This window comes from Microtus pennsylvanicus, chromosome 4 (assembly GCF_037038515.1).
Source record: "Microtus pennsylvanicus isolate mMicPen1 chromosome 4, mMicPen1.hap1, whole genome shotgun sequence".
Classification (NCBI taxonomy): domain Eukaryota; kingdom Metazoa; phylum Chordata; class Mammalia; order Rodentia; family Cricetidae; genus Microtus; species Microtus pennsylvanicus.
This window is the reverse complement of record NC_134582.1, coordinates 11,005,087-11,017,605: the sequence shown is the minus strand read 5'-3', so window position 1 is coordinate 11,017,605 and position 12,519 is coordinate 11,005,087. Positions and strand designations below refer to the sequence as shown.

Below are 12,519 nucleotides of genomic sequence, written 5' to 3'. Positions count from 1 at the left end.
TCCTGCCTTTGCCTCCTTGAATAATGTCAGAATCTTTTTTCTGGTGTGTGTCTGCATTATTTTGAGTTATTGTTAAAAATTGAAAATGATACACTGTTGAAATTTTTTTGGACTTCTGCCATTAAAATCAGAAATGATAAAATTGTATGCATGTTTTTATTATCTTTGAAATTTACTAAGTTTTATAGGTGCCTCCTGAATGTAAACATTTTATTCCAAAAATGTGTTGGAAATGATGTTAGAATCCTAATATTTTCAGCAAGTACTTTACGTTGTTTCTGCTTAGGCATTTAGAACTGCCAGGCAGTTAGAAATCTAAGCAGGGGTGGTGGATTCAGGGTAGGTCAATCCTGAGTCAGGCTACTGTAACCTGCTCAGTACAGTTTAGTGTATTTTGCAATCCCAGCTGTGTGTACATCAGTCTTCTCCCAAGCGATTGTCCGTGCCTGTACATGGTGTCCACTAGTTTAAAAGAGCGAGAATACTAATGTCTTTGAATCCTACTGAGAGGTATCTTTGTAGTTAAGCTCTTGACTGTTTCAGAATACATACGCATGAGCCAGATGTTAAATAATGTGTAAGAAAATATGCCAGAAAAACTGGGTTTTGTTACAGGTCTGCTTTAGGGATTCATCTACAAGATACAGATTATATAATGATGTATATGTATACACATAGAGAGTAGTATCTAAGTTTGCTTTTGATGATGTTTCGTGTGTGTGTACACACACATATATACATCCTTTTTTTTGGTTTTCTCATTGCTTGCATATGGTAACTGGGAGAAAAAGCTGAAATCAAATCAACTATATTTGATTTGTTGTAGAAACGCCACCACCTGGATATATCAGTGAAGATGGAGAAACAAGTGATCAACAGTTGAACCAAAGTATGGACACAGGTAAATACGAGCTTTTCAGTAATTGGTCATTGAGTTGACTTTCTGTGATCTCAGAGCATATCACTAGATTCAGCTAACCACAAATCAAGAATTTTTGAAAATAAAACTTGATTCTGGGACCTAGTAAGTTGGCTGAGTGGCTAAAGGTGTTTGCTGTCATGACTGCTCAGGTTTGACCCTTAGAACCACAGAGTAGGAGCATGGAACATGCATGCTCACGAAGTAGCTACCCATCCCAGGGTGAGAAAGCAAACTGTTGGTTCAGGAGCAGTGTTTGCTGACACTTAGAGAGTTGGAATATGTAATCGAAAAGTGAACCTCACCTATCTTGACAGTATATCTGAGCTGCCAAATGGATACTAGGTGTTGTCAAAAAAAATGAATTGTACCACTCCACAGTTGGTAGGTGTTTCTCTTACCGGACAAAGTACTCAGTGTCCTCCCTCAAGTATTCTACACTGCTTTCAAAGTTTCAGTCACCCTGTGAATAAACACCTTTCATAATAGACCATGTCATCTTAGTCACCTGCCTTTAAGAATGATGTGAGAACAGAAGAGGGAGACCAGCTTTTCTGTGCTTCTTTAATTTAATAGCGAGTTCTGAATTAATAGTAATTTTTTTACACAAAGTACTTTGTTCCTGAACTAAATTTGATTAATTTCTGATAATTAACTATTAGGTCCAGTGTTGGGGAAGTTTTAGCATATAGTAGTGAATATTACATACTCCAAAACTTTAAGCTGTTTGTCAAGTAATAAACGCTAAAGCCCAGGGAAACCAAGTAGGGTACCTTTGAAAATGCTTTGATGTTATTGTCTAGCTTGATTTATTATTCAGCTTGTCTTATTTTAAGGATTAGTTTTATCTCAGTCACAGTTTTGTTGCTGTAGAGAGACTCTGACCAACTTTTAGGCAACTCTTAGGAAAGAAAGCATTTAGTTGGGTGCATCCGTAACTATTTTAGAATTTTAGTTCATAAGCATGATGGCAGGGAGCATGGCTGCACACTAGCAGGTGCTGAAAGCTTCATCCCCATCCATAGGTGGAGAGTGTCCAGTGACATATTTCCTCCAACTAGGCCACACCTCCTAATTCTTTTAATCCTTTTAAAATAATGCCACTCCCTGGTGACCAGGAGGCAAATGTTTGAGCCAGTGGGGGGACCAAATCTTACTCAAACCACCACAGTTCCAAACTGGCCTGAAATTTACTGTGTGATCCAGGCTGCCCTCTAACTCAGATCGACCTGTCATAACCTTTGAGTGGTTGAATTATAGGCATAAGCCGCCTTCTCTAGCCTATCTAAATTATTTTTAAATAATGTTGGGGGAAGGGGAGAGCTTTCATTCAGTTTTGTTGTTTGACTCCTTCCATCTGTTAGATGCCCAGGAAAGTTGCCTCTGTTGTAGCCAGTATTTATGTCTGACTGTAAGAATGGTAGATAAAAAGATAGATGATAATCTAATGATAATTGAAAATAGCAATTTACATATGTTAATGTATATGATACTTGGATTTTCAAATATGTATACTTGCTCAGTATGCTTCAGTGACATTATCTTTCGTAGCCGTTACCATGGCATTGAAAGTGGGTACCATATAAAATTGAACATCATACATCACAAGTGAATCAGTATTTCATACTTACAGATATCTGTATTAAGAACATGACTGTTCCTTATTAGTGAGGTTGTGGAAAAAGTGGAGCACTTATATATTGCTGATAATGTAAATTGTTGTAACTATTTTAGGAAAGTTGGTTTTTCTTCAAAAATTAAATATAAGATTACTACGTAGTCCCATCATTTCACTCCTAGATCTATACCCAAGAGAATTTAAACAGGTCCACGTAAAACTCGCAAGAATGTTTGTGTTGTAAACATTATATATTTCATTTCACAAATGGAAACAACCCAGATGTCTACCACATTTTGAATGGGTGAACAACATGAGGTATGTCCCTACAGTAGAAGTATGACCTGAAACCTGTGAGAGAGCATGGCCCTACTGGCACCTTTGAGAGTAATATTAAGCCATTCAATTTGTGGTACTTTGTTATATAAGTTAAAGTTGGTTAATATAAAGCTAATAAGGTTTTGAGAATGTATTACTAATAATAATAACTTGTATTTAATAGTTTGTGAACTTTGTAGGTACTTAATATATTATTTTTAATTTTTTTGCTTTAAGCTTTGAGACAGGATCACACAAGATGGCCTAAAACCCATCAGATTAGACTAGTTCTAGATTCGCAGGCACCATCCTGCCTCAGCCTCCCTAGTTGCTGGGATTACAGGCATGTACCACCATACTAGGCCATGATGTATTTTTTTTTCTTGGTTTTTCAAGACAGGGTTTCTCTATGTAACAGCCCTATCTGTCCTGGAACTCATTTTGTAGACCAGGCTGGCCTCGAACTCACAGATATCCGCCTGCTTCTGCCTTCCGGGCACTGGGATTAAAGCCTTACACCTCCACTTGGCTCATGTCACATATTTTAAACATACAAAAATATTTGAGATTAAAGGATAAACTTAAGTAACTAGAAAACAGCCTACAATTTTTTTCTTAGGATCCAGTTCTATCCTTGGAGCCAACATGAAGGTAAAGGAGACAAGCAGCTGCAGAGTTGGCCTCTGACCTCCCCACATGCACCTTGGCATTCATGTCACACACAGTAATGTTTTGAAGGAAAATAACAATATTTTTGTATTATTTATGATTATAGAATAAAGACATGCATAGTTCCCTATTAAGGAAGACTGTTAGCTGAATTTTTTTTTTTTTGATTTTTTGAGACAGGGTTTCTCCGTAGCTTTTGGTTCCTGTCCTGGAACTAGCTCTTTTAGACCAGGCTGGCCTCGAACTCACAGAGATTTGCCTGCCTCTGCCTCCCGAGTGCTGGGATTAAAGGCATGCGCCACCACTGCCTGGCTAGCTGAATATTTTATACATGTTCTTTATCTGATTGAAAAAGTTCTATTCTTTAGTTTATTGATTGATGATAGAAATCCCTAGGGTCTTATGCATGCTAGGCAAGCATCTTACCACTCTGTACTCTCAGCTCAATCCCTATATTCTGTGAGATGGGGTCTCCAAAGTGGTTTTCCTAATTGATAGTGTTAAGTGTGGGCAGGGTGTTTTTTTGTTTTGGGGTGTGTGTGTGTGTATAGGTCACTATAGCTGTAGGTAGCTGGGTTTAGTTCTGGGTCCTCTATTTGCTTTCTTCAGTCAGTGTATTTTGCCCTTTTACAATTGTGGCTCTGAAATACAACCACCGTCCTCCACATGCAATACTGAGTTTGGTTCTTTGGTACTTACTCAAGTGAATTGAAAACATGTGACCTTGGGCGCTTAGAGCAGTTTGACCATTTAAAAAATTTTGAACAAAACAAAGATGTTGATAAATTGTGATACATCCGTACAGTGTCAGGTCATTCAGCATGTGGAAGAAATGACAACACATGGTGAAACTTTAAATATATATATTAAATGAAAAATGGTGATCTGTACAGGACACATACATACTGTGTAATTCCAGCTGCTGGACTTCCTGAAAAGGCAGGCCTTTTTCTAACAGAAAGCTTAAGGTTATAGAGTAAGAAGAATTGAGTAGGTAAAGCCATAAGGCACTTAGGCTGATGTCTGTGATAGTAAAAATGAAGGGGCATATTATACATTTGTCAAAACCTACAGATAATAAATGCAAGAGTGGGCCTTGTAAACTGTGGGCTTTTGATAACAATGCATCTAAGTATGTTTAGCAATTATAGCATATCTACCATTGGGGTCTGGGAGCATGGATAGAGTGACAGGTATATATCAGACTTTTGGCACTTGATACTCAATTTTGATATGACCCTAGAAATACTCTAAAAAGGAAATTGAGGTGTTTTTTTTTTGTTTTGTTTTGTTTTGTAACGAAGTTTTAATATCACCTTTAAAGATACCCTAAAGTGGGTCCCAGAACTGGGGAAAGTGTTTACAAATGCATGAGATTTCTAGTTAATTTAAAAACATAGATGTCAAAAAACATAGATGTCAAAAGAGGGGGAAAAGATAGTAATTAATAGGAATAAAAGTGGGTGAAAGTACTTACAAATTAAAAAAATGATTAAAAAACCATCCTTTTAAGGATGTTAATTTGGCAGCTATCACCACACAGTGATAGTGAAAAAAAAATACAACTTATGAATTCTTGGTAGGACTAAACATTTTGATAGTGAACCTTTATACTTAAGAAAACACACAGTGCTCCTTTTCTGAGAAACTCATCCTACCAACATGCATGAATTTGTAAGCAAAGAATATACACAAATTTTTTTGGATGTTTTAACGCTGTAGATAGGCACTTCCTGTTTCATCACATTTACAATATGAGTGTTTCATTGATCAGTTACCACTTGTTTAAAAGAATGCTTTCTAAAAAGATTGTGGTATTTGCTTAATTTAAGTTTTACAATTTATAATGAGCCTTTCTTTTGTCACACCTGACTAATTAAGCAACAGCAAGCTTACTGGTCCTAATGAGTGTCTTAGATATGTAAATGTTAGAAGATAGGAATGATTGGGCAGCTCTTCCATCTCCAGTTGTTTATATCTACTTCAGGAAATACAGTGGATTTTGGTTCATTGTTCTAGAGCATATTTTGACCTTTCTCATTTGTACCTGTTGTGATTTGTCAATATTTTTTAGAAAAATGAAAAAAAAGGACATGGTGTGTAATAAAATTGTTTTCTAAAAATTAGTGTTTGCCAGATCTCGCTCTCTGGTCTGTATCTGTGGTGACTGCTTCTTCACCTGTGTCCCATGTGCTGTTACTTTCCCTCCCCGGTCTCCTTCTGTACCGTGGTGTACAATTGCACTGGGAGCGTGTGGAGCATGGTGTTTCATGATCCTTTTTTTTTTTTAAAAGAGAGATTGATTTATTGATTTATTTATTATGTATACAGTGTTTTGTCTGTATGCTTACTGGCCGGAAGAGGGCACCAGATCTCATTACAGATGGCTGTGAGCCACCATGTGGTTGCTGGGAATTGAACTCAGGACCTCTGGAAGAGCAGTCAGTGCTCTTAACCTGAGCCATCTCTCCAGCCCTTCATGATCTTTTTGAGACTTTGCCTAAACATGTAGAGGGTGCTGCTCGTGGGATTGGTGGTACTTGTGATTGTTGTAAGAGTATTTAACATTTACAACAAATGTAGTTTAAATTCTGCTTATATTGATTACCTCCTCAATTTGTGTATTTATGCTTTGTATTTTCTGGATTAGATTTAGAATATTTACAAAAAACTGAAAAAATTGGGTATTTCTATAAGAAAATCGAATTTAGTACAGCCAATTTCAATAAAGAAGTTAACTTCAGAGAATAGAGAAATCTCTTAGATTTGTTAGCTTGAATTTTGCAGAATCTCCTGAACTCTTAAAGAGTGTTCTGTCAAAATACAGCTGAAATTGTTACCGAACATAGAAAATTACATAAATCTAAATTGCTACAAGTCTGGTCACAGAGCCTTCTAGCTGTCTCATGTGTTAACTAATCCTTACTATCTTACTTGAGACTGATGCAGAAGTTCTGAATAAGAGATTTATTGTTTCAGCTCTAACCAAGCCAAGTGTCCTGCTTAGTGAGAAAACCCTAGACACAATACAGACAAGTGTGTCCCTTCTCAAAGCTGTTTATTAAAACGTGACATGATCCCCAATACAGGCTTCATTGTCAACCTTAGAATCCGAGTCACCAAACAAATGACCAAATGTTCTGCAGCCCTGATTGATACTCCGACCTTCCTATAGGTCGGTGAGCCATCAGTGCGAGAGGAGAGTGAGCAAAAGCAGATGTCACAGAACTGAACTAAAAAAATGAACTAATTGATATGTAAATGAAAATGTCCATTTAAGACAGGACCACTTAGCCTGACATGGTGGCACACGTCTTGAAATCAGGAGGCAGAAGCAGGTGGATCTCTCTGAGTTGAAAGCCAGCCTGGTCTACAGTGTGAGTTCTAGGGGAGCTAGAGCTTCATTATTGAGACTCTGTCTCGAAATACAATCAAATAAAAAGACAGGGTCTCGTGTAGCCCACCTGTACTTATTTCCACCTGGCTCTGTGGCTGACGTTGGCCTTCAACTCCTGATCTTCTGCCTCCTAGGAGGTGGAGTTACAGGCATGCACTACCATCCTGGATTAAGACTGCGCTTGTGCAGACCATGTTTTTGTCTGTTGTCAGTTATACCTTGGTGGTGTTAATGGGAATGTGTGCTGGTACAATCTTTGTGGATGATAATTTAGCCAGGATCTATCAAAATTGCAAAGGCACCAACCTTTTGACCTGGCACTTTTGAGTTCCTTTCAGAAAAATTAGGGCTAATCAGAGGTGTGAGATCAGTTGCAGTCTTGATTCCTAAAGTCAGCAATCGACTCTCAATTACTGTGATGTAAGTTAAGTTAGGCCACCGGCTGATACAGGGAGCTAGAAGAGCAATACAGAAACAGGCACAAATGGTTTCTAATGAGACAACTCATGAGCATGTTTAGAACTATTACTTTGTGCTTTGAGAAGGGGGGACACAAAGCAGAAGTAGAGTCACTGATGTATTTCATAAACTATTTCTGAAAAGATACACAAAGAGCTGTCAGTAGTGGGCTCCTCTGGGTGGTGAGAAGACCAGTCAGTTTATATGGACCTCATGTTGTAGCCCCTGGCTGGATTAAACAAAAATAAGTCGTGTGTTTTTTTATCCTTGGGGTGTAGTTATCTGTATATTTATTGTTGGTGAAAAAGTCAGAACCATTTTATTGGTACTTGATTGTAAGTTCTGGAGAAATGTCAATATCCTTTTCTTCTCTGATGTAGGCTCCCCAGCTGAGTTGTCTCCTACCACTCTCTCTCCTGTCAATCACAGCTTGGGTAAGTTGCTGTTACTTCCTACTGTTTTCACTGGATTAAAAAAAGTCCTCTCTGGGAATTATTTTTGTATGTATCAAAAAATTATTCATATGGTTTATATCAGTGACATTAGGAAAGATGGATACAATGTGTTGGTGCTGCTTTCTATTGCAGGGTTTATAAGGCAGTCTGAGTCATTGAAACTGTTCTTTATGAAGTTGTATAGATTTTGATGGGTGTTTATTTCAGATGTATCTTACAAATTGTCTTGTTTTTTTCCTCTTGTGATCTTCCTTATGATACATCTCAGTCAAAATGACAAATTAGTTGCATGTGATATGCATTTTCTGTGATTGTCCACTGGTGCCAAAACTTGCACACTTGTCCTTGACTCTGCTTCTTACATGTATGAAGGTAGACCGTGTCAGGAAGTGTGCTTCTTATGTGTAGGAAGGTAGACAGTGTCAGGGAGTGTTTGTTTCTCCTACCGTAATATCTCTTCTTGGTGTAGCTTTTGACTTTACTCGGCTTTATGTTTTGTCCTCTCTGGAATCACCTTCTCCATGTGTTTTAGAGATGTGCCAACCACAGCAGGCTGACCCATAGTCTGGTTTTTGTTGTTTTGTTTTGTTTTTTATTTGTTTGTTTTCAACAAGAACTAGATGAAAACTAATAAATAATCCAACATAAATTAACTTTATGAGATGGGGAAATTTTTAAAAATTGTGTATCTGGTGTGATATATGGAAATAAATTTTATATGAAACACTGAAAATGTGGTCTAAACTGTTTAAACAAGTATAGATGCTCATACAGTGACTTCCTGAGCCTGTCTGTTGCCATGGAGTGTGTTCATGGCGTTCACTCTGTTTCGTATTGAGTTGTTCATACAGCATTTCTTCCCTTCAGATTTGCAGCCTGTTACCTACTCGGAGCCTGCCTTTTGGTGTTCGATAGCATATTATGAACTGAACCAGAGGGTTGGAGAGACCTTCCATGCCTCACAGCCCTCGCTTACTGTGGATGGCTTTACAGACCCATCGAACTCGGAGAGGTTCTGCTTGGGTTTGCTCTCCAATGTTAACCGAAATGCTACTGTAGAAATGACAAGAAGGCATATAGGTATGTCTTATTTTCTTTGTGTGGAAAGAAAAGTTCAGTTTACTCATAGTGTAGACAATATGTGGTATTAGGTCTAAAGTTTGTATGAAAAAGCCCAACTTTGTCTCCATCTGTGAACCGCTTTAATAGAGCCTTGATGATTCTTAATCTACAAACTTCTGTCTTTTTTTTGTTTGTATTTGACACTCTTTATAGTGAGAAGTCCTTTGATAAGTATATTTTAAAAGTGATTAACTTGCTCAGTCTCTTTTAGTCAAAAAAAGGCAATGTTTAGTCTTGATCTTTTTCATTTTTTTCCCCTATATTTAATTCAGAATGCAATCTGGAGCTTCAGAATAGAGTGGGGGATTTCTGACAGTCCCATGAAGCACGTTGGCCTGTGTGAGGTCAGCACTGCTTTCCCAGTCATGCTGGGTGGGATGCTGCCTGCTGCTCCTCCACAGTAGAAAGTGGGGCATTCTGGAGAAGAGATGAAATGTAGACCCGAGAATCCAGACAGGAAAGAAACTTGTCAAACTGTGAAATATTCCCATTTGCTCCTAATTTAAGTATGAAAATGGTTATTTTTCATAGATCTTGTTTGCGTTAATAGATTTGTTGTAAGTTTTTAAAAGATCAACACATTTTTGTCTTTTGTCTTTTCGAGGGGACCACCACCCAGCTCTGAGATAAATCACACATAGAGGCTTATTCTTAGTTATGAATGTCCAGCCTAGCTTGACTTACTTCTTGCCAGCTTTTCTTAAATTATACCTTTTGCTTCTGGGCTTTTTATTTCTCTTCTGTGTATCTTACATTCACTCATACTCCGTGGCTGACTGGGTGGCTGGATGGCTGGCCCCTGGTGTCCTTTTCTCCTTGTTCTTTTGCTCCTTCCTTTTCTCAAATTTCTCCTTTTTATCCTCTCTGCCTGTCAGTCCTGCCTCAACATTGGCCGTTCAGCTCTTTAGTGGACTATCAGGTGTTTTAGACAGGCAAGGAATCACAGCTTCACAGAGTTAAACAAATGCAGCATAAACAAAAGCCAACACATCTTTACATCGTTAAACAAATGTTCCACAGCATAAACAAAAGTAATACAACTTAAAATAATATTCCCCAACACATTTTATCTTAGTTGTCATCTAATGTGGTAAGTTTCCATGATTATAACCCACATATACCCAGATTTTCTGGGAACCTTAGTGTTTTGTTTTTAACTGGAGGGGAAAGAGTTTAGAGCTGCAGATTCTGAGCATCGTCTGATCAGTTCTTTATCTTCTTCAGAGTTCTTCTGCCTGTTTGGGATTAACCATTTCCTCCTGCAAAAAACGATGTTGATTACCAAAAGTTGATGTATTGTGAAATGATAATGGCTAGGGAATGTGTTGGCTTTATGTGAGTTTCTCAAATTTGATTACATTAGGTCATCTTGTGTCCAGGGAACAGTTCCCCTGATTTTATCTACACTGTTTTATTTTCTGTTTTTTTATTAGACCTTTATATTTTAAAGAGAATTAGTGGTTTCCTCTGCCCTTGCTCGTGTCTCCCAGCAAAATTTTAGTTCACTATAATTTTAGATTATCTTTTACATTTTTTAGACTTTGGATTGTTAGTTTATCATGTGATCAGGGAATAGTCTGAAAAGTCTGCCTTTGTACTTATTTGCTGTTCTTCCCACCCACCCCTGTGTTGGGGGTTTAATCAAGGATTATGTTAGTGTTACACAGGCACACTGTCTCGGTGTTTCACAGTTCCAGAGTCCTCAGACAGTAGGAGGGCAACAACTGCATTCGCCTCTGCATGCGGTTTGCTGGTTGTTTGACTGCTGCATGCCAGGCTGATCTGCTGCACTTCAGTTTTGTCTGAAGTATGTGATTGTATTACAAAGTAGACATTTGCATAGCAGTGTAGACGAGATAGTTTTGAGTCTTTTCTTAACCTAGTGGTGTCTTTAAGGAAAATTTGCCCAGACGATAGTTAAGGTTTTCAAAATTAGCTCAATTTTTAAACAAATTTTAAAGCAGCAAGTGATTTTGTATGAAACTGTCTCACTGTTGTGTACTTTTTCTATATTAAATTTTGTTTTGTGAGTGTTACTTTGAAAAAAAACGAAATTATTGTTAAAATTTCTTGGGGAAAATGCTGTGGTATATTTCAGAATCACAGCTCAGGAGGAAAGCATGACTGAGAAAAGTCAAGGAAATACACCTTAGAATTCCTTCTAGATGCTTCTCTCAGGAACAACGAAGAGAGTTAAGTGTTCTGAAACTAACCATGTATGTTTTGTTTTAGGAAGGGGAGTACGCTTGTATTACATAGGTGGGGAAGTTTTTGCCGAGTGCCTAAGTGATAGTGCAATCTTTGTGCAGAGCCCCAACTGTAACCAGAGATACGGCTGGCACCCTGCAACAGTGTGTAAAATTCCTCCAGGTATGGATTCACCTAGGTAAATAAACTGTCATATCAACAGTCAAAATAGCATAAGTCATATCAGCTTGCTTCACTAACTTTCTAATTGCTAATGATTTTAGGAATTAGGAACTAAATTGCATGCTCGTTCTAAACATAAATTCCCTTTAAAACTGTTTTCTAGCCGGGCGGTGGTGGCGCACGCCTTTAATCCCAGCACTCGGGAGGCAGAGGCAGGCTGATCTCTGTGAGTTCGAGGCCAGCCTGGTCTACAAGAGCTAGTTCCAGGACAGGCACCAAAGCTACAGAGAAACCCTGTCTCAAAAAAACCAAAAAAAAAAAAAAAAACTGTTTTCTAAAATGATACTGTTTTTATATCTTATTATTTCCCAATTCTAGGCTGTAATCTGAAGATCTTCAACAACCAGGAATTTGCAGCTCTTCTGGCTCAGTCTGTCAATCAGGGTTTTGAAGCCGTTTATCAGCTAACTCGAATGTGCACCATAAGAATGAGTTTTGTGAAGGGGTGGGGAGCAGAGTACCGGTATGGATCCCATGCTCAATTTCTAGTCTTCACTCTGGTTATTTGTAGTCTCTGTTGCATCTTCTGTAGCTCATTATATCTGCTTTATACAGATCTTTATGTAGAATAATAAAAGAAAGTGGGTTAAGGACATAGCTCAGTTAGTGGAATGCTTTTGTATCATGCATGAGGTGTTCAAGGCCATGATAAGCTACATGAAGTCCTTAGTTAAGAAAGTTGGAGGCCAGAAGATAAGAAACTGAAAAATTATGCACTTGTATTATAGGAGACTTGACTAAATTGTAAACATGCATTTTAACATAATGTAGAATGTTAAATACCATAAAGGGTAGATTCGAAAGGTTAGGTCATTTTATAAAATCATAGACGTCTTTACTTTGTATTCAAAGAAAGCTCTCTGGAGTGTCATGTGATCTAGGTTCTAGAAGATTCGTATGGATTTCAAGAGATAGGAAAGGACAGTGTGGGAAACTCAATTCCGACAGCAGAGTAGCAGTGTGATTAGAAGTAGAGCTGGACAGTTAGAGATCAGCGGGGTAAGTGACCCCCCCCCCCCCACCACCACCTGTGGTCTCAGTGCATTACCCCAGTCAGCCCGTGTTAGTGTGTGTATCTCCAGCCTACTGCACATGCAAGCACAGCAGAAGTTCAGGCGTGGAAACTCAAATG

The 12,519-nt window shown here is 38.1% G+C and overlaps 1 protein-coding gene across 4 annotated transcripts in view; it reads left to right on the top strand.

Moving 5' to 3' along the window:
- Positions 1–12,519, top strand: part of Smad2 (SMAD family member 2) — a 62,723-nt gene that overhangs the window by 48,256 nt on the left and 1,948 nt on the right. For all 4 annotated transcript variants that reach the window (XM_075968245.1, XM_075968243.1, XM_075968246.1 and 1 more), the window contains 5 exons: positions 827–901; positions 7,761–7,814; positions 8,703–8,915; positions 11,190–11,327; positions 11,706–11,850. In XM_075968245.1, coding sequence (XP_075824360.1) covers positions 827–901; positions 7,761–7,814; positions 8,703–8,915; positions 11,190–11,327; positions 11,706–11,850 — 625 coding nt within the window. The remainder of the gene's footprint in view (positions 1–826; positions 902–7,760; positions 7,815–8,702; positions 8,916–11,189; positions 11,328–11,705; positions 11,851–12,519) is intronic.